General features: G+C 45.9%; 1 protein-coding gene across 36 annotated transcripts in view; it reads right to left on the minus strand.

Annotated features, from left to right (window-relative positions):
- Positions 1–813: 813 nt before the first annotated feature.
- Positions 814–21,812, minus strand: part of CACNA1C (calcium voltage-gated channel subunit alpha1 C) — a 452,642-nt gene continuing 431,643 nt past the window's right edge. For 17 of the 36 annotated variants that reach the window (XM_072923847.1, XM_072923859.1, XM_072923870.1 and 14 more), the window contains 11 exons: positions 21,204–21,306; positions 19,489–19,590; positions 18,420–18,547; positions 17,169–17,318; positions 15,910–16,262; positions 15,041–15,067; positions 13,595–13,723; positions 13,037–13,146; positions 11,433–11,536; positions 8,265–8,582; positions 814–8,033 (listed from right to left, as the gene is read on the minus strand). In XM_072923847.1, coding sequence (XP_072779948.1) covers positions 7,737–8,033; positions 8,265–8,582; positions 11,433–11,536; positions 13,037–13,146; positions 13,595–13,723; positions 15,041–15,067; positions 15,910–16,262; positions 17,169–17,318; positions 18,420–18,547; positions 19,489–19,590; positions 21,204–21,306 — 1,821 coding nt within the window. In that variant the 3' untranslated portion in view covers positions 814–7,736. The remainder of the gene's footprint in view (positions 8,034–8,264; positions 8,583–11,432; positions 11,537–13,036; positions 13,147–13,594; positions 13,724–15,040; positions 15,068–15,909; positions 16,263–17,168; positions 17,319–18,419; positions 18,548–19,488; positions 19,591–21,203; positions 21,307–21,812) is intronic. The other 19 variants (XM_072923850.1, XM_072923878.1, XM_072923866.1 and 16 more) reach the window with 3 other exon arrangements.

Consider the following 21,812-nt stretch of genomic DNA (forward strand, 5'->3'; position numbering starts at 1 on the left):
GGTTTTGTGGTGGCAAGTGTCTAACTGGTGGCCAGTCTGAGCCTGCAGATAATGAGGTTTCTGTTGGTGAGCCTTCTGCCCTGCGCTGATGACACCTACAGGTTTTCACCACTTCCTGGGTTTTTAACGTTTTGTGCCACCACAATTTAAAAGTAACAGCAGAGCCTGCAGTTCTGACAGTTATGTGCAAGTCAGAGAAAAATATTTATATATGCATGTGTAACTGAAAAAAACCCATTATTTTTACTGAATCTTAGACTGATGTACTTGGGCTGAGCACACTGTGATTTATAATGCTGCAACACAAACATAGTGCTCAGCTGGCATCGTGGTGTAATTTCCTGATAACCATGGTAGAACAAATTTGCTCAATCGACAAGCAAATATGTGGAACGTTACTTGTTATCATCCCATTAGCTTCATGGCTTATGTATATCCTAATTACACTGTATTTAAGCTGAGGGCATTCATTTTCTGTTACATGTGCTTGGTAAGAAGGAATCCAGTAGAGAAAATGTTAAGTGTGTGGTTGCACATGAGTCACACGTTGGACATCGTGACACGTCAGAATTTCTGTGGTGACAGCAATACAGACAGTGGTTGGATTTCCTAAGCTGCTGTTTAGTAGGGCAGGCTGTGGCTGTGCAGACCGTTCTGCAGCCCCTTAAGCAGGGACAAGAGCCCCTGAAAGGCAGCCAGGCTGCCAATGGGAAATAAGGGGCTGCAGGAAGCTGTCTTTAATTTTCAGCCACCGCTGGTAGGAGGGAGCAACGTCAAAGGAGTTTTGATACCATTTACAATATTGAACAAATCTGGACATTGTTTAGAAATTTATTAGCAATTTTAAAATAACATCATTCCTTAGATAAAAATGCAATCTTACAGGAATATACATTTGTCCCACACAGAGATGACCCTATAGCTCACTGGCGGGCCACTCGCTCTAACTTTCCTCTGTTGATTTTAAAACGTGCGAGAGGGCAAGACGGACTCTGGCACTGATGACAGGCTTACATGACGGTTACAAACTGTACAGCAGTATTTACAAAAGCATTTCTGTGGGTTCATGAAAACTAGATATAAAAGTGTGGAAGGAGGTAAAGAATTGAGACAGGGAAGGGCTTGGGTGGAGGTGCAAGGGAGGGCTGGGAAGGTGGGCAGGGAGCATAGGGAAGAGTGGGAGAGGAGGTTTATATCTGGACTGATTTATACTTGAGAGAGGTCATTTTACAGCTCTGGGCAATTCAAATGAAGGCAAAACACTTATATTTATCAACATTTATAGCTGATGATCAGAGCAGGAAATGGTGCTCCAGGGCCTGAACTTAAGAGGTGCTGAGGAACCCCATCTTCCCTGAAGTCACTGGGAGACACCGGTACGCAGTACCTGCTGGGCCAGACCCAAACCATGCACAGACAGTACCCCCGGACTCAAACCCTTTGGATCCTGCAGTGCTCAGTCCTTGGTGCTGATGTGAATTCAGACTGAGGGAGAGATCAGCTCCTAAATTACACTTTAGCTCCTGAAACCGGACTAGATTCCAACCAGAATTGCCAGAATTCACCCAAAGTGACTCATTCCTTGCTCTATCAAGCGGCAACTGTTTGGAGGGAGATTCATCATTCGGAATTGATTTTTAAGGCAGTTTTATAAGTATCTCCCCTGTTTTTTGTGTGTGATGCAGCAATGTTTGTCAGAGATATTTACAATGTCACTCCTCCTCCTCCTCCAAAATCTTCCCACATTCAAAGTGTTAAGAATAAATAAGCTTGAAACAATCATTTCTATGAGCAACTATAAAGTTGATGATGCTTAGATAGTATTGGCTGCCAGTCTACCTAGGTGCTTGAGATGGGAACAGACTGACTTAGGATGCTTAAAATACTGAAAAGCATTTCAGCCTAACTGGGAGAGAGCTAACAGAAAAACACAGGTGTTTAATCACCTGAATGATGATGCCAGCAAATCGTGTCTGAGTTTGTGGTTCTGTCTCAAATAGGGAAAAGCTTTGGAAAGGGGCTGTTGGAATGCTGGCAGAAAAATCTGTGGTTGAGTGGAGTGATGCCTGCTCTTGCCTCGGCCTGTCCCTGCTCCCCTGGGCCTGGGATGCAGCTGCTAATCCTGGCCTAAGGAAATAACCAGGCAGAGCCAACTTCAGGCGGCAGGAGTGAAGGCAGAGTGCCTGACATGGGGTAGAAAAACAACAGCATGGGAGTGTGAAGACAAGCTCCTGATCCTGCCTTACTAAGCCCTTGGTAATGCTAATGAAGATTCCCTCATTACATCAGTCATTGGTGCTGCTCCTGTCAATTAGCCCTTTAGAAAGGGACTTGATTAAGTTGCCTAATTGTCCCCTGCTACCTGAGATCTCTGCCGGCTGGGACTGTGACACCAGCCCTGCCTGGGCCAGAGCTGTGCCTCTCCCCACCAGCTGCAGCAGCCCTAGCAGAGGATACTGTAGGCTATCTCAAATGACAGTGGACACCCACGTTTAGGCAACTGAGTCGAGCCCTGTGCCCCTAAAGAAGGCCTGTTTTTTATGCTCAAGTGTCAAGTTCCCCGTAAGGGAGAGGAGAAGAATGGAGAATTTAACTAGAACACTAAAGTCTGTATAGAAGAGGTTTTTGGGTTTTTTTTTTTCCATTCCAGTGTCATGCTACTGAGTTTTCTGAAAGCAATTGGAGCCCAATCTGTCTTCAGAACAGGACATCTCTCCTGCTGTGCTTCTGCCCTCACCTGCCCAATATCAGGGTGCTATAGCAGCAAGGCCAGAGTGGTTTCAGCTTTCCAGAAACAAAGCAGGAACAGAGATAAAAGCTCCATGGACTGAGGTCCCATTGGAAACTTTCTGGATCCCTGGGCTTGCTCACCCAGAATAAAACTTTAAAAGTTTCACAACATTCAAAAGAAGAAAAAAAAAGAAACCCTGTGCAGCTATTGAGAATTGTATTTCTTAGACTCCTTTGAAGAAGAAAATAAATGGGGGAAAGATGCAATTAAATTTTTCAGGGCCCAATTCTGTTTTTCACATCCTTTGCATCAATACAACCTCCTTGGCCTTTAATGACCTCCAGCCTCATGTTAGCAAGATGGGAACTGAGGCTTCTGATGGCCTGGAATGTTTCCTTAATATGCACGACAGTTTTCATCATGAGAACTGATAAAATATCACTGCTACCAGAAACCCCTGACTGGATTCTACTTCAATATTGTTGTGCTCCAAATTGCCCATTCAGTGTTCCTCTGCCCCGCAATGCCCCTGCTGTGGGGACAGTCACAGCAGGATCATGGATGTATCTCAGGATACTCAGTTCTGTCTCAGTAGGGCTGCTTCACTTCAGCTCCCTGGACCAGTGGGTTGGGGTTTCTCATCTACTCATACAAAGCAAGGTCTGCAACTCCATCTGTGACACAGGTGACCAACCCCACGGGCTTGGGGTGCTGTCACCTCGTCTGGTTGTGTCTGTGTGCAAACGCGCATACATTTCATACAGCACTCTGAAACTCAGGCAGAAAAGACACAGGAGCCTGGCTGAGACCCATACAACTGTTATATTGGCATCAGTCTAAAGAAAGCAATGATACATTGCTTTGGAAATTATCAAGAAATGTAAAAAATGCATTTGCCCTTTTTTGTTGTTGTTGTTGTAGTCACTGGGGCAGGGTTGTGAGTCAGAAAACAAAGCAGAAATAGATGCGGTTCTGTACATGGCGCCTCTCTGGCTGTCCCTCCGTGCTGGGGTGTGGTGGGCAGGGCAAGAAAACAGGCGGGACCCCTGCAGTAGCAGCAGCATCTACACCATCATCGTCCACACGTCCAGCTGAAGAAGCAGATGATGCACAAAAGGTCTGTGGACAACGAAACTCCAGCTCTGGATCATGAGTTCCACTTGCTTTCCCATCACATCAGCCACACAGAAATAGGGAAGAAAAAAAGAAATGCACCCGATGTGGCTGACCCAGTACTGTCTGGACTAATGATCAGGAGTGATACAGGGAGGAGGTTTGTTGTTTTATAAGAAATGTCTTTAGTCTGCAGTGTCCTCTCGCGAGTCAGAGATGCTCAGAGGCAAACAGCAGATCATTTTCCCCATTCTTTCCTTCCATGCCACTTCTCAGCCATCAGTTCCTTCAAAACTTCCATCCACAGCACAGTGATTGTACCCACCATCCACTCCCATACACAGGGAAACACTCCAGGAACTAAACCTGCCCCCTCCTTCCCACTGTCCCCCAGACTCTGCCTCATTCGCAGGAGGCAGCAGCTCTTTGCTCAGGCCTGTCACAATGTGCACATTGGAAGTACCTCAAATGAAAAGAAAAAAAAAAAGAAAAAAAAAGCCACCCTCCCCAGAAAGAGACGTTTGCACAGCTGGCACCAGCAATTACTAAATTTAACACCTTTTTGCATTGTCTGCTAGCCTTTCATTTTCCACTCTGCAGCACCTACGAGGTCTTCCAGGAGAGAGTGGGGTTTCCCCTGGCCATAGACTCTGACCCCCGAGGGAGCAACATCATTCACCAAGAATGGCTGGGGCACTATCCTTCCTTTTATTTTCCTTTCCATCAAGAAAAAGCCTAAAAGATGGCCTGTCAAGCATCCCAAACACTCACTGTCACTAATTTAGGTAAGTGCTGTTTTTCAGGAGTGAAGAACCCTTGTTTTCCATTGGGAGGGTCAGATGGACTTTGCAGTGAAAGAAAATTAGTTAGGGAGCCCTTACATGGCATTTTCAGTACAGCCAGGCACGGGCATTCTTCCCTTTCAAGTCCCTTTGGAGCACATCAGCAGCAGCAAACTCACAGAGAGACACACGTGTGTGTCCATCTCCGTACAGGCACCAGGGATGAAAGGTTGAGGCTGACCCACACCAGCTGGTCACTTTCTCCAGGGAAATCTTGAATTATGACTCTGATGACAGATGCTTGTACAAATGGATTCATGTTTCCCTAGTATTTGGTTTTTTCCAAGGTATCTTGAGCTGATACTGGCCAGTTCGAAAAGTACAGACAAAAATATCCTTTGCTCCTTTATGTCCCAGAGAATCGAGAAGAAAAACAAGAGCATCACAAAAATAATGTAATCAATGTATGAAGTGAAGGGTGTTCTCGGACATCTGCAGAACCTCAAGATTTGGATCAAAGTTTAGCTCTGAGTCAGATCACACCTCAGAACTGATCTGCAAGTTTGTGAATCATCCTGAAGAGGGGAAAAAACCCAGCAGTAGTCTAGACAAAAAACAGTTGCATAACATCTAACAATACTTGCCTGTTTTTTCAGCCTCTCTCAGGGTGAGGGCCAACCGTCAGTGTGAGAGATTCACACTTACTAGTCAGGAATTGTGGCTGGGACACGCTGTGCTGCCAGATGTTTTGTGACTTAGTACCATCCACTAAAGTCTGGGACGAGGATTGAGACTGTGCATAGGAACACCAAAAAGTCACTTGGCACCTGCATCTCGACCAGCCTGCAGCAATTCTCCTAATAAAGATCCACAACTCTCTCCCTCTGCTTTTAGCCCAGACCAGGGTTAGATAACTTTACTTTGTCAACTGTTCTGATTCTTGCATTTCTTATCCCAGGATCCTGCTAAAATTGATCAGGGTTCAGCTATTTAATAAAATAATTTTGAAGCCAGATTTTTTTACGCCCCACTCCTTAAATTGCTGGTGCCAGCTGAACAAGTAGGATGGATCTGCCAAATGGATTTTGGGGGTCTCGCCACCCTTGAGTGGGACAAGACCTTTAGAGGAACTGAGCAAAAGGAAAGAAAACAAAGCCTGAATAAAATGTCCCAGTCTTGGGAAGAAAGATTCTCTACCGATAAAGTCATCGTGCACATTAAAAGGGAGTGAGGAAGAAGGAAAATGAACACAAGATATGCAAAATCAGTAACGTTCAACCTGTCAGTGGATTGCAGAATAGTTACTTACACCAGGTACACTTTGTTCATTGTACAAATTAAAAAAGGAAAGAATAAAATAAAGTAGTACCCTTTCCCCAACCACACGTAAAAAAGCACTTAAAAGTTCAAAGGTAAAGCTTGGCACATTCCAAATACGAAATGACTCACTTGACATGCAGCAAAATATACAAGAAGTGATTATTTTTTTTCTTTTTTTTTTAAACAAACTTAATTCAATTCATTATCTTTGCTTGGCACAATTGCAATTCATTTTAAAAAAATATTTGAAAAATACTGAAACTGACCTGAATTCAAGTATAACGGTTTCTTCAACAGAAACATTATCAATGCAATAAAACATCACACGGAATATATCGAAGCGTAACGTCTTCTGGTTTGTTTTTCTTTTTTTTGTTTCCCCCCACCCCCATAAATTTTTTTTTTCTATACAGTTTTAATGCCGACACAACTTACAATTTTATTTTAAAATTAATATTATTGCATTGTTTTTGCATATCTTGTGGAACAGAAAATGCAAAGTTACTGATTCCCTTTTCGAAAGCAGAGACAGTGGTTTGTTTTTGCATTCGAATGGCCCCAGATACAGATCCCACCAAACCAAGCAGCTCAAACCAGGACGTGGAGAACTGCTCTTACACACACACACACGCACACACTCGCTCCTATTGCTCCCACACTCACAGATACACTTAGCACTAAAAAGAACCCAAATCAATCACTCAAATGTGCAAGACTATATCAAGTGCATTGCCTACTATCTTTAAATTATAAAACAACAACAACAAAAGGTTTCAGTTGCTAGTAAATAAAATTACAAATCCTCGGTGTACATAATGGTTGGTAAAACTCATCTATCATTATACTTCTACCAAATTCCAATGGAGAAACCACCCCCACCCCAGTTTAAATAATACAACATGATCAAACCAATTTAACATCTGCAAAGGTGAAAATAAACAAAACAAAAAAGGTAGGTGATTACAAAATGCTGTAAACACTCCCTTCTCCCTCAAAATAATAATAATAATAATAATAATAATAATAATAATAATAATAATAATAATAATAAAATAGTCAAAATAAAAACTGCAACATGCTTTCAAGAAAATACCAAACTGCGAAACAAGAACTCTGCACAGGCCCGGCGGCCTCTCAGCCCCGCCATGCCTGCTCTCCCATTGGCTGGCACAGTTGGCGCGCTAGCTCTGATTGGCTGGCAGGACAACCGCCTAAACTTGGATTGGCTGGCGAGTGACCGCCCGAGCTCTGATTGGCCAGCAGGGGTCGCTGCCGTAGCCTCGGGCTTCTCCTGCTTCCTCCTCCCCGTGGCCGTGTGGGAATCCACAGCAGAAGGCTTCCTCTCCTTCCCAAGCAATGGGCCTTGGCTTTATGGAGACGGTGAGGCTCATACAGAATATGTGCAAAATGATTTTTACAAGCAAGGTTGAAAGACACCCGTTTGGCGCAGGGTCCTTTTGGCTAGGGCGATCCACAGGAAGCTGAGGTTCCCCTTGGTGCTCCGGAGGCGGCTGTCGTTCCTTGTGCAGGGACTGAAAAAAAGAGGGAGCTGGCTCTCCTCCTCTTCTTCTCCTCTTCCTCACTCTTCCTTCATGGACACGTGCTGGGGTTATATCCGCTCCTGAAAAGCTTTCTTACACCACCCAACTCTGCGACTCGTCCCAACAGAAATGAATGAAGAACGCTGTTCCGGTTACTCCAGGTCACGAGAACAGTGAGGCACTTCTGAAACAAACCCATTAGGAACATTGAAACAAATAAAAAACCAGCATCGCTTCCAGCCCTGGCAACTACAGGCTGCTGATATAAATCCTGCTGTCCTTGAGCTCCTCCTGACTTATCCTACAATCCGGGTTCTGCACCTCTTCCTCTTCCTCTCCTGCACTGTCCTGCCCTGGGTCCCTGCAGTTAGCAAAAGGCAAGAGGTTGCCATTGGGGCTCTGCTTGCTGTTACCATTGAGAATGTTGTCTGCTGCATTTTCCATCTCTTCTATCGTCATGTCGCAGGCGTCTGCGAGCTCCTGGGTTGTGACCTCAATGAACTTTGGATCTTGAGCAAACTGCATCAGTCCTTCCGAAATCAAGACCTTCAAAAGCAGGTGGGGAACCAGAACACAAAGACACGCGTTAGTACCCTGCAGCATCAACCCTGCCACACCTCCAACACAACCCTCTTCACTGCTGGGCTTCCTTCTCCCATTCCTGCTTCTAGACCCCTGCTGGGAGAAGGGCTCTCCTACTGCTGGCATCCTGCTGTTCCAGGGCCATGTTTCTAGCTGTTCCTAGCCACAGCATCCTCGGAGCCTGTGCGTTCTTACCGCTTCCACCAGGCTGCTGGCGCTGCCGTGGAACTGCCGGCTGCTCCCTGCGGTCGGGCTGGGCACGGTCAGGGACACCGGCCGGGCTCTCCTGGGGCTGCCGCCGCTCTCCGGGTACCGGGAGCCGCAGTGCACCGATGGCAAGCTGCTGTTGAGCTTCTCCGAGGACTCGGCCCCGTCGAGGCGCAACGTTGGGATGCTCTGTTGAGGCCAACCCCGGTTGCAAGGCGTGGCCGGGGGTGTAGCACACAGCCGAGAGAACATGGTGGGGGAATGGCTTCGCTGGAGCAGGGGACTCAGGCCGGCCACTGCTAATGCCTGTGGACAGAGGAGGGACAGCGTGAGTGAGAGCTCGCAGGGCTGGAACAGGGAGGTGCTGGAGAAACCATCCGAGAAAGGCCTGGAGACTCTCGAGGTTTATGAACACAGCTGCCAGCTCCTTGAAGGATTTGGATGCGTGCTGCAAACTCATTTTGCAAGCTTGCCTTTAAATGGTCTACCCTGTGCTAGTGCCGAGCACTGGATTGGAAATTTTCAGAATCGCAGTTCTTTAGCCTGGGAGCCATGGCACTGCATGGAGGATGCAGTCCCATTCCCATGGCACGGCCTGGAAGATGCAGCCCATTCCCAAGGCACTGCCTGGAGGGATGCAGCCCCATTCCCACAGCACTGCCTGGAGGATGCATTCCCCATTCCCTACGGTTCTGCCAGGAAGGATGCAGTCCTATTCCCATGGCACTGCCAGGAGGGATGCAGCCCCACTCCCATGGCACTACCAGGAGGGATGCAGCCCCATTCCACACCATCCTGCCAGAAACACCACCTCTTCTCCAGTGGGGGAGACAGCAACTCATTTTCCCACCACTGACCACACACACACACACACAGCATAGATTTTCATTGCCAGTTGCTGTTTTAAGTGTCTGCTGAAGAACCTGAACAGATACCAGATATGAATTTTAGATGTATGTGCATTTGGCAATAACTTGAAATCCACCACTGGATTTTAAGGCATCTGCTGCTGGTGGGAGGATCAATATCTGATGTTTATACTTTCAGCCATCCAATCCTTCCTGTAATCATATACACAACCTCTGAACCATTCAGTCTCCTCTTAAAACAAATTCCTCAAGAGGCCTCTTGTTACACAGGGCTGATCTGATGCCTTATTGATGGTGACTGCTTCCTTGTTCTATAAGCAAGACTGTCAGAGTCATAAGCTCATCTCACAGAGCTCATGGCTGAGCAATGAAATAAATGCAGAGAAACTACAAAAGCGTGTGGACTGTGTTGTGTTCAGGCTGGGGCAAGGCTCTGTGTTTAGTCTAAGCTAACTGTGCAGAAAGGCACTGGCAATGCCTGCCTGAAAACACTGCCTCAAAGACATGACTTACACAAGCCTTAAACTTGCCCTTTGGTGATGCTTCTTCTCTCCACTGACCACAGTGGGACTGAACTGTCTAATTTAAACTGGACAGCTCACTTAAAGCTATCTAATGTTCAGTGAAGCTCAGTCCATCTGCCACTGAAATCCTTGGGAACTGATAATTATGTTGTGCTGATGACTTCAGTGTCAGAAAAAAAGAATTTTTCATTCTGAAAAGAATGGATTCTTAGTCACCTGCAAGTTCACTGAGGTTTTCTCAGTAATTAGATGTCAGACTCGTGTCAAATTTCAGTGAGGAAGAAAGCCCTTAAAACTTCAGAATAAGTCATACCCTGCAGGCTATGATGGCCTCAGCACATCCCTTAAACTGCCAGGACTTCAAGGAGAGACCTGGACCTGTCAGGCAGGACAACAGAACCAATTTTCCAGCTTGTTGGCAGAAACTAACACAAAATGTTTTATGAAGAATGTGAGGTTCTGAGGAAGCTGAAGGACGCTCTGTAGGATTGCTTTGTGCTTCAGCTGAACACATTTACATATCATGATGTACAGGTATTCCACACCTCTTCAAGCATTCACAGCAACAGAATCCATTCGGTTTAGCAGAGACAACCTTTCCACTCTTTGGTCTTATTTAAGTCCTGTTGTTGGTTAACATTTTTGTAAACGTGAACATTGCTGAGTGTTGTCAGCTGGCAGCCAGACGTCTCTTTCAGGGTAGCCCTTCAGTCTGGTTGAGTGACACTTGTGTGGGCAGAGCCCTATCCCTCCAGGTTTTGGACTGCATGGTGGGTTGGGGAAGTATGAAGAGGTTTGGAGGGAGGTGTGTGGGCTGGGAGGGCTGGAAGGCCTGTGCTCCCTCTGCCTGGCCTGCCATGGGAAGGCAGGAAGTCTCAGGAGGGCTGTTGATGCTGAGGTGAAAATGGGAAGCTGTTTCCTGACCAACCCTCCTTCCTCCAACACATTTTCTGGTTGTCCCTGCCACAGCTGTAACTCTCTGTAGACCACTGCTTTCTGGAGCTCAAGAATTAAAGGACAACTCTCTGGAAGTGGAGGTGAGACAAGCCAGGGAGCCTCAAGCCAACCCCTCTCTCACTCCTCTGACTTCTGACTCCTCCCATTCTTGTTGTGTGGCATTTTCTACCCTCGTGGCAGCCTAAAGAAGCAGCAAGGCCATTCTACTCTGCCTGAGGGGATTGCACAGAGCAGGATGCAAGGCTGGCACTGCCATCTGCACCTGTTTCTTTTATGGTGACAAAAAGTGGCATCATCAAAGCAGAAGACACAGCTCTCCTTTGGAGCCTGACAGCTGGCTAATCATCCAGGTACGTGTTTAAGCATACATTTGCTAGGGTGCTGAGCAGTTACAAAGGGCTTAAGAAGCTGATTGATTACATGTAATCAGTTTGTGTTTTAAAATGGTTAATTACACTTACTGGTTACCTTTAATTAATATTAAAGTAGACCGTGCACACTTTATTCATGAGCATACTGCCTCAAAGCCAGTGTAATTGCACTGCAGCATGCCATTTGGGTAGTTATTTTCATCTTTTTGCTAGTGTTTTATTTCATTCATTCATGAGCATCAGACAGTGATAACTGTGGCTGACTGCAAGGGACATATTCCTGTAGCACTCTGGGAATGATAAAGATCCTGATTGCTAAAACCTGGGCCTTTGGTATGGGTGAGAATCTATCCCAAGTGGTTTTTAAACAGTGGGTTGGGATGCTCTGGGGGGCACTGCAGATGGCAGGGGCCACGTCTGGTTATTAACACTCACCTGATGATGGACCAGATGCAAAGGCAGGACTGTCTTCTGTGAGACATCCACACCCTGGTTTTTCTGTCTTTTCAAACACTCTAAATGAAAAGATGCTCTTCGACCTGAAACAGCAACACACACAACGTGTCTATCACTCATAACACACTGCAGGTAATCTGTTTTCAATCTATTTTAGTGCAGTCCCACTGGACATACAGCAAAGACACATATGCTTTAGGCTCTGTCCACTTCCCCTCAGCACTGTGCCCTTTCCAAAGCAAATGTGTTTACAGAAAGAATTTGGGCATCACAAAGCAACCAACTCCACCTTCCACGAAAGCTGCAAGGTGGGATCCTGAACACTTTTCTCCTTTAAAACACGTGCAGCTGATTTCCCTCCCAAGCAGTGGCAGTGCTCTCAGACCTCCTCCTCAGGAATTTAAAACTACTGAAAAGGATGTTTATGATCAAGTGCTTTACTTCTGAAAAATGGCAAATAAATCCAGTATTAAAGATTCAATACATGTCACTCTAAAATATTTTGTGGTCTTCCTCATTTTGTTGACATTTGTCTAAAGAAGGAAAGAAAATTAGAATTCTGAAAATATTAAGTATCTATAATATTGGATTGCTGAGAAGAAGCCCTTTCAGGGTTGGAGAAAATATGTTATAACCCAGAGAATGAATGTTATAATGCAAGTTAAAAGTATTTTCTCTTTCTAGAGAAAAAATCCAACTACTAAAATGACTATGACATCAGTATATAAATATTCACTAGAATGTAGTTAGTGAAGCATTGTATCAAGGGCTGACTGCCTTTCAGATAGGTATAGAAGTTGTCATTGCTTAATATTTTAAGATTTAAAATAAAGTAAATGTTGTTAGAACAGTGAAGCATCCTGAAGGATTTCAGTGAAGACTCAGTAGCCTCACTTTAAACATGACACTACCACTCTGTCATTGTTACTTCTGTAAAAATGTATTTCATACACAGGATTCTTTTTAGTTTCTCCCTTCAATGCCCTTTTTCACCACACCAATACCCAGATAAAGGCTGAAAAATGCTATACCTAAGAGTTCATTTTGTCACAGACTCTTGATACTTTCATAAAACCTTGTGATTCATGGGTTTCACCTCACAGTGAAGCTCTTGAAAATCTCCAGGTACAATTAGAGCAGAAGGCAAATATATGTCATATTAACTTAATCTGACATTCAGTGTGTTCCTGGCAGCAGACAAAGGAGACAGTCTCTCATTTCTCCTTGCTGAATACACACAGAGCAGAACACCGTAGGCTCAAGGCTCACCTATTCCGTGACTCCCTGGTGATTGTTTGGAGAGCCTAAGCTCTCAGATAAACTGCCCTAATTCACAGGCAGGCTCGATCAAACAGATCACAGGGACTGTCCAAACAACTACAGGTTCATCTGCTGACTGAGTGTGAAGCCAGCAGAGCCATGTGCCTGATCAGGATTGTCTACACGCCCTGGCATTCCTGGTCTCATGAGCTGAATGCATCAAACAGCAACACCCATGCCCACACAGGCTGGGATTCCTTATGGGAGATGTGGGAACTCCATCAAGGTGGAGGAAACACAGCCCAACCCTGCTGGGAGGTTACCTAGAGCTGAGGAGCACAGAAACCCCTTCTTCGGAGAGTGCCGGGTGTCCTCTCCTTTGTTGTGTTCTGGTGGAGTGAGTTGTCTGTTTTCATCATCTTGGTATGCAAGCCTGGGAAGGAGAGCAGAGTGATTTAGAAAAGCAGCTGATATTGGGCAGATAAAGCCCTCTTTGAGCAAGGAAGCCAGGAAGGTCATGCTAGCAAAGGGATGCAAGAGCAAGCTAGCTTCAAACTATTACTGGTCCAGGAGCAGTAACAAGAGACCATGAGACAGAGAACTCTAAAAATGAGCTCTGGGAACATCAGGAGGTAGAAGCAAATGTGGGAGGCAGCCCTGCAGATGTTTCATTCAGAGAAGGAAAATCCTAGGTGAAAAAAAACCTTTTCAAAGTTACTTCTAGGGCTGAACTGGAATTATTTTCTCATATTTGAGTTGTCTAAAATTTTCTGACCTTCTCCCATAAATTGAAATTTTTGTAGAAAAATGTCACCTCTTCCCACCTCTCCCCATTAATTAAAGAACCACCCAAACACCTTGACTAAAGCTGCAAAGCTCACATTTCGGTAGAGAGCAGACTTGGTTCACTACAGTACTCAATGTCTTCATTCAAATTTTCATCGTAAGTCTCATCCTGAGACACTTCCTCTTGGCAAACAATTGCCAGCTGGCTGTCTCTGGAACTGGAGCTAATGAGCAAAAAAGACAAGTCAAGATATGGAGATGGTAAAGACAACCTGTTACAAAGACAAGAATGACAGGCTCCATCTGTCTCAGTTTATTATGATGCTGAAGAGCCTTCATAGGAAAATCAATGACTGAACAGAGCTACAGAGTTCACAAATACAAGGCAACAATCTTTGTCTGTGTCCTCTTTCACAGGATGAGTTTCTTAAACTGTAAATGTATTTTGTCCTTTGTGACTACTTGCACTCTATGAATGTGCACATAATGCTGACCACATTTCCAATGATACGCCTCACTGAGCTCACAGTAAAACCTGAGATGGGCCTCAGGAATAAGCTTTGTCCCTTGTTGCAAAAGACTTGGTTATGGATTTTAGAGAAGCCTCCTGGACACTCACAGTAACCCCCTCATCTCTGTGATGTGTGGCCTTTGCCTCCCGAATTCTTCAGTCTGCACCAGCTCTGCCCTCTGCCTCCTGGTCACGTTCTCATCCTTGCTGGCTTTTCCACCTTTCGTCCCTTTTTTAAAAACTGCAGAGTGCTTCTACTGAATTCAGTAGGATCTGTTTAAAGCCTTAGCTGTGCCAGCCCTTAATTCCCTGCTTGCCTCCTCTCTGTCTCCCTGTTTCATATTTCAGCACTCGTATTTTGCTTCATTTGGACTTTGCTTTTTCTGAGGTGCAAAGTAAAATCTGGAGGTAGCTTGAATCTTTGAGGTATGGACATGGAGGTAGTGGAAACTATTTCAGTTTCTTACTAGCATTTGCAGAAGAGAGAAGGGCGGCTTTTGGGTTTTTTTTCGTATTTTAGGGTCTGGAGGGGCAACATTATCTTGTCATCTGGTTAAAGTAAAAACCATTGGGAGAAATGTGGGTATGCATTGTGTAAAAGAGCCTGCAGTGACCCTTCTCTGAAATGGGAGGCAAGTAAAACTGCTAAGGTGCAGAGGGGAAAAAAATCAGTACCTGGCATCTCTTCCTGTTCAACTGTCTGTGTTTAGCCAAAACTATACAGAATTTTTGCACGAACATGCCAGAGTGTCCTTCACTATGCTGTGATCAGAGAATGTGGAAATGTGTGAGCCCAGCTAGAATCTCTAAAAACCCCAATCTAGAAAATAGCCACAACATGGACCGCTACTTGTCCTGAGTTGGGGGTATTTTCTGGAGCTGTCATGGTGATAAATACCTCTATTTCAGCCCTACTGACACCAAAAAGGAGAGGTCATATTCAGCATTAATGGGAATTTGCAGTTTGAACAGGATGAAGATAGTGGGTCTTACACCCAGGCAGCATTAGAGGGGTATGGAGAACACGTACCGTCCCAGTGTCTCGTAGTAATGTGTCCTAATTCAAGGAACGTGCCCAGGGAAGCAAAGAGAGAAAAGAACACCCCATTAGCAGTGTCACACCAGCACAAGTTCAGCAGGGAGGAGGGCACAAGGGAACACATATTGTGCAACTCCCTCAGGAAGGCATGAAATAGAAAAACCACGGGATTCTTCACTTGGGCAATTCTGCACCCACTGGAGTTCCTCTGTCTTATTGTCCTATTCTGTCCTTTCCGGGGCAGCATTTGGCCACCTTTTTACACTGTTCACTCTCTGCACTGAAAAAAAAAAAAAAATCCATCTCTTTCCTGCTGTTTCTGAGAGTATTAAAAAGAAATCCCCTGCTGAGAAAAATTATATTCCTTTTGTGTTAGCCATCTGTATTTAGAGAGATTGAAGACTATCCAGAGAAGGGGATTTTCTTTGCTTTGTTTTTGAAAACCTTGCCTCCCTCATCCCAGAATGTCTTTGGTGACCTCTGTAGGGATGTGACCTGCTGAATGAAAACCCACTGACTTCAACAAGGCTCCCTATTGGGTGCTTAAGACATGAAGAGCAGTCTCCTTCAGTTACCAGTTGATAAAACACCTCCCTGTGGTGAAGGAGGGATAAATAAGGTTTCTTCCTGATGAAGCCCAAAGAAGTCAAGTGTGTTGGTCAGTAAGAGTGCTGGTGCTTTGCAGTGGCCAGTTGGTGTGTATCTGTGGGCTTTGGCACAAGTGGAGAACCAGAAGGCTCAATCCAGGCTGCGGGCTGGGCAATGTCTGGGAGTGATTTTGGCTTGGCAGCAGTGCTCTGGTGTTTGCATGCACCTTCCAACACCTGCTCCCTTGGCTCCCTCTCTGCTGGGAGACTTACCTTTTGGATGGGAGTTTCCAGGGAGCCTCCTGCACACATATGGTGGGCGACAGGGGGGTCCCATGGCCTTCCACCGTGCTGACAGTGCTGGGGTAGTTGGGTGGGCTGGGGAAGCGACACAGGGCCGTGTTGTTGGCATTGTTGATGTTGGCATTGGAGCCTGAAGATGAGTAGCTGCTGGGCGTGAAGGTGGAATCCACCAGCTTCTCGTGAGATGGAGACTCGGTATCTCCATGGTTGTTGCCAGACTTGTTGATGTGCAAAGGTCTCTGGGTGGTGAATGTCTGGGGGAACCCACTCCTGCCGTCACTTTGGTAATAGCTCACATGGTTTCCAAACAAGCCTCCAGCTCTCTGTCAGAGAAACAGAAAGGATTTTTCCTTTGTGAGTGAGATGTGCAAGGGCCCCGGTGTTTTCCTATTTAGACTGTTCTTGAGGAAAAAAATAAATGAGGACCAAAGTGTGCATGATGGCACTGGTGCTGTCTCTTCCAGAAGGCAGTGTGAGGACTTCTCTGTCACAGAGACTAGCCTCACACAGGCAGGGGCTTCAGAGGGCTGGCAGGTGTATGCCTCCACACCTCCCACCAGTCCTGGGGGTCCAGGATGGGATATGAATGCAAGAAACAAGGAGCTGCTGTCTGCTTTCCCCAGTGCAGTTACAAAGGAATGTTTAGGTATGAGGGGGAATTTGAGAAAAGCACCAGAAACTATTAAGCACCTGGAGGAAGAAATGGAGAGAAATGAGACAGTTATGTTTAGATGAGTGATGAAAGGGACTGAGAGCATCTTTCTGCAAAGAAAGGAGGAAAATGCCAAAGGAGAAGAAAAGTTACCAAAGAAAACCATTACAAGAAACAGGAATGAAATAAGAAAGAAATGTTTTAGCTAAGTTGCTCAGAAAATTTTCTCCTTCCATAGGAGCTCTATTGGGTCCTTGTGTAATTTTTGGAAGGATGCTACCAGTGCCACTGAAAGGAGTGAACAAAACACTAAAGTGTGCCTGGCTGCTGCTCTGCAGATTGCAAGATGGCTGCACTGATCTGTTCTTTAATTTAGGTTTCATGAGGGAATCTTCCAGTGAGAAGTTTCCCTTGAGAGAAAGAGAGAAGGAATTGGGATAAAACTTAGGACCTAGGTCCACACTGTTTTTTAGTAAGATCTACCAAACAAGGAGGGCCCAGCTGAAATGCAGAATGAAGAAAAGAGAATGTAGCACTCTGAGCTCAGCCTCAGCTTGCAAACTTGTTCAGAACCTACCCGGAAGATATCATCTTCAGAGGCAGCAGAAACAGCTTCTTTCATGGCCTTGTCCAGCTCTTCTTCAGCTGTCAGGTCTCCAGAAATGGCTCGTCGGATCTCGGGCCCAATGTCGTGGAGTGTGCGCAGACCAGCCTGCAAAACAGCAAACTATAGAGCTTCATATCTCCGAGTGGGCACAGGAGAGACAACAGCATTGCCATTTCTTCCTAAACACTGTGGAGCCCCTTTGGTTAACATAGCACCTCCAGCTCCTAGAGAAACACCAGCAAACCCTGTTCTTTCATCTCCACCTCAGGGAGAGAGAAACACTTGGCAATACAACCCAAGGAATGTTTGTTGCTAGTCCTTGCCTTCATCACAGCAACACAGACATAAACCCACAGGCTTGACTAAGCAGGTCTGTGTGCTTTCAACTCTGAGTTCTCAGACCCACAACCAGAGGCTCTAGAGCAGCCACAGCTCCAGCTGAACCATGTACTCTGCTGCCTCAGAAAATCTTTTCTTTTTAATCAGCAGCTTAAAATCGGATTTAATAACTAAGCTCCTGACATTGGACCTGCAAAGTCCTCAAACCCCTCACTGTCTGCAGTCTGTTCCAAAGAGTCCACGCAGGGTGGTAAGCTGTGGGTCTACTGAGGCCTCAGTCAGTGTTTGTGCCCACATCACAGCACTTTTCAGCTTGCTGAAACTCTAGAGTCACCCTTTTTTCTCAAAGTATCCTCGAGGGACATAAATTGTACTGCTTGTACAGTCAACAGGGTTTTCTCTTTCTGTCACACAGCCTGGTAATCTGCTGAGTGAGCATGTATCACAGTGGGGAACAAATCCCAGTCCTTACAGTCTGATGCCCTGTCCGTTGGATGGCCTTGGCATCCAGGCATGCTTTTCCACGTAAGTGATTTTGTCTGCTTGCAACATGCACTCAGAATGGGTCAAATTTATGTGGGAGTAAGCAAATGTCTGTAGGACACTTCATACCAGTTCAAAGGATCCCAGATTTCAAATATTACTGTCAGATTGATAAATCGTGATTATGCCTCACCTGTGCCTTCCATTTCCAGAGCTAAGGGATTGTGAGCCCGTGATACACAGGTATTTATCCAAAAGGATTGGTGTGATAATTCAAGTGATTTGCAAACTCCTTTCCAGTAGGGATAGCCCGTTGCAACCCCCAGAATGGTTGAAGAGGGAAGTGGGGCCACCTGTCTCTACTGTACCACCCCTGTCCTCTCGGGGCCCGCTTGTCACCTGTAAGGACAGCGCGTTGCGCTGCGAGGGCTTCCCCACCAGCCCCTGCTCTTTACGCTTCTTGAACTTCCGGAAATACTCCTGGATCAAGAAAGTGGCGTAGAACTTCCCCACGGTCACCTCGTCATCTGCAAAGCAGGGGAGAGAAAATAAATTCGATAAGCAGCTGATTGATCGGTGTATTTGCTCATGTAAGCCTTGCAGGAGCACTGGGCACTGCAGTTCATCGCTGCTTTTTATGGCATCAGGATGCAGGGCTGAAGGAAGGGACTGCTCTGCAACCAGAGCTTGCTGTGAACAGTCAGGAAGAGAGGTGCAGGTGGCATTGGGGCAGACTGGCTCTGCTGGCACAGAACCCCTGCAGCAGGAGCACATCTAACCTTTGCAGTCTCTGGTGCTGGTTAACCACAAAGGATCTGGGTCAACACATGCTGCTGTCTTGTGACAGCCTGAGGTAAGACTTATTCACAGGCTGGCTTGCCAACAGCCTCTGATCATCCATCTCAAACCTGCTCTGACCCTTCTCTGCATTGGAATTCTGTCTCTCTGTGCCTAACATGGGTGTTAGCGAACAGAGATCACCTCTCCCCTGAAATGCAGTCACAGCTGTGCTCCCACACAGTAAAGACTCAGTCAGCCAAAATGTGTGCTACATTTTTCTCCAGGTAGCTCTCCTCCTTTCTGCAAACCCACTGGAAATTCTAGAAGGCATGGTCCACTGACTTCAGAGCAGGCTGAGCAAGGCTCAGGACCTGGCTGCTTCTGTTAGCTGACTGCCAAGTGCTGTTTTGTGCCCATGGGGCCACCTGGAAAACCAGCGAATGCCACACTGGGTGCCTATGCACCAACTCCTGTTTATGCACATTTTTTTCTTTCCCTGATTTCTCAGCAGTAAGAACAGCATATTCATGTTACTACAGGACAGACCTCAGCCTGATGAAATACTGATAGCTTTGAGAAGAAAGCCTCTCTCCCCTATTCCACCTAATGATCATGAGGTGCAGTAGGACAGGACAGGTGGGGGAAAAAAAACAGATATTCAGAGACAGGGACAAGATCCTGCACTCACCACCTGCAGGAGGCACCACCTGGTCCAGCAGCTTCATACTGGTGCGCTTCCAGATTTTCTTAATTATTGCTCTCAGCTCTTCGTTGGCTTGCTCCAGGTTACCTGCAGGGTGAAAATCATCAGAGACAGGAATTAAGCAGACCCTGCAGAGGAGCAGTTTAATGTCTGGCATGGAAATCTCAGGAGGCAAATATCAGAGTGTTTTCAGTAGTGGAAAGTTTTGGGCCAAGAGATGTTCAGACCATTCCTAAAGCTCCCTCACAGCAAAAGGTCTTCTTCCTAAATATGCATAGTCATCTCTTGGTAGGGAGGTGACTTTCCTTCTAGATACCCATTTCCTCGCAGATGAGTTACTTGATTTATGTACATTCAAACCCCTCTCTTCTCTCTCTCTAGGCATCTGAAACCAGTATCTTGTCCTTCTAAAGATGTTTTTCCTGCAGTTTTTCTTAATTCTCCCCAGCAGTAAGGCTCCTGAGGGTGCTGCACAGGGCTCTGCATGGCAGTAGTTCTTGTAATAGGATGCAATGAAGATAGGGACATGGAATACTAGCTGAGGATGCAACACATGGACAGCATCAAAGGCAGAAATCTGACTCAGCAGGGCTAATTTCAAATTTCTGCCCTGACCACTTAAAAGATCCTGCAAAGGCAAGAAAGAAAGCAAGCAAGCTTTTGAGGCTTTAGATGGTTTCCCAGGAGTTCACTGGCAATGACTCCAAGAGTTTGAGGCTCTCTCAGACAGACAAGAAAATTGAATCCTTTTTGGGTCTCTCTTTCATAAGACACAAGATGTCTTACAGGGATTGTGGATGGCTTTTTCCTCAGGAGAGTCTCTTGCACTGCAGTCAAATTCTGTTTAGCACACCTTTCAAGGCCTTAATATAATTTTTTGTTTTGCCACTGTTTTTTGGCTCAGCTGTGTGCAGCTGGCACTGTAAGGTAAAGTTCTTCTGGTCACTGCTTCCCCATGACTGAAATGTAATGTAGCCACTCCTGAGGCAGAGGTGTTTAGCTGTGAATCACAGACCTACACTCCCTTTTAATGCATCTCATTAATACATGAAGCCAGATTTTGACTCGGGACCAATATCTTTCATTACAGCAAGTGACAGAGAGCAACAAAGAGGACAAGCTGAGCCCCAAATCTTGTCTGCTTCCCTCAAATATACCTGCTGTCTATGCAAAGCTATTAATAGTCCCTTTACTTCTCATCTCTCTTTACAACACCACTGTTACTATAATGTGATGTTCACTTATGCTAATGGAAGCACAGGAGTTTGTGTGAGATTAGACCCTCGAGTCCAGGCTCTTTTTTCTCCCTTGGACTGGAAGATCAGTGGCAACAGCAGTCCAGAAGTGGCTCAGCTCTGCAGACAGAGTACAAAGAGGAGGCTTCTTTGCCCTTCATCCTCCTAATTGCTGTGTGAGCAGACATTGGTCTAAAACTTTAAACTTTCAGACCACTGTGAAGAATGTGATCAGTAATTTGAGATGATACTACAGGAAGCACCGGCTTCCTGGGGGAAGTGGGGAACACTGTGCTTTTCCTAGAAGGTATTATTCCTCCAAACCTCTTCACAAAGCTTTTTGTCCCATGTACTGCATATGAGTAATCTGGATAATTTTCAACAAGTTGTCCCTGTTGGTTTATTCCAGCTCAGGACACCTTGGCATGAACACCTTTGTATCCTTGCAGTCAGCAAGCTTCTCACCTTCTGTCTTGATCCTCAGTGCTGTTCTGACCAATGCAAAGAGAGTGGCATTGAACATGACAGTCCCATCACTGTTCAGTGGCATATTCATGGAGACAAGGCGCTGTGGGATGAAGAGGAGAAAGACAACAATCACACTGCCACACACTGGACTGAAGCATGCTCCTCCTTATGTCCTCCTGACACCCTCCAGACCTGCCATGCCTCTTATGTGAATATCCATGGCCTGTGGATTAGTTACACAATGAGAATGCCCTGTTATTTCTATCTCACCTAATCTGTCTTGAGATGGGTGTTTGACAGCACAAGGAGAGGTGTGTTCTTGGTACTTAAGAGCTGTATTTAGCACAGATGTACTCTCCTAACCAGACAAAAGGCTGATGGCCCTGAGTAGTGCACAGCCCACCTGCTGGTGACCCCCCAGCCCTTGACTGGGTGGTTGGAGCCCAGAGGAGCTGGTGAGAGGCAGGGGGCAGCCCAGGGGTTGTTCAGACATGCTATTGCTGGCTCTGCCTGGTGGGCAGCGAGCTGGGATGTGCCCAGTGAGTGAGGCAGAATCAGCTAGAAAATGCCACGGCAGACTGTTTAGTGTAAAACAACTGGTCTGGT

The sequence above is a fragment of the Taeniopygia guttata genome, chromosome 1A, assembly GCF_048771995.1.
Source record: "Taeniopygia guttata chromosome 1A, bTaeGut7.mat, whole genome shotgun sequence".
NCBI lineage: Eukaryota > Metazoa > Chordata > Aves > Passeriformes > Estrildidae > Taeniopygia > Taeniopygia guttata.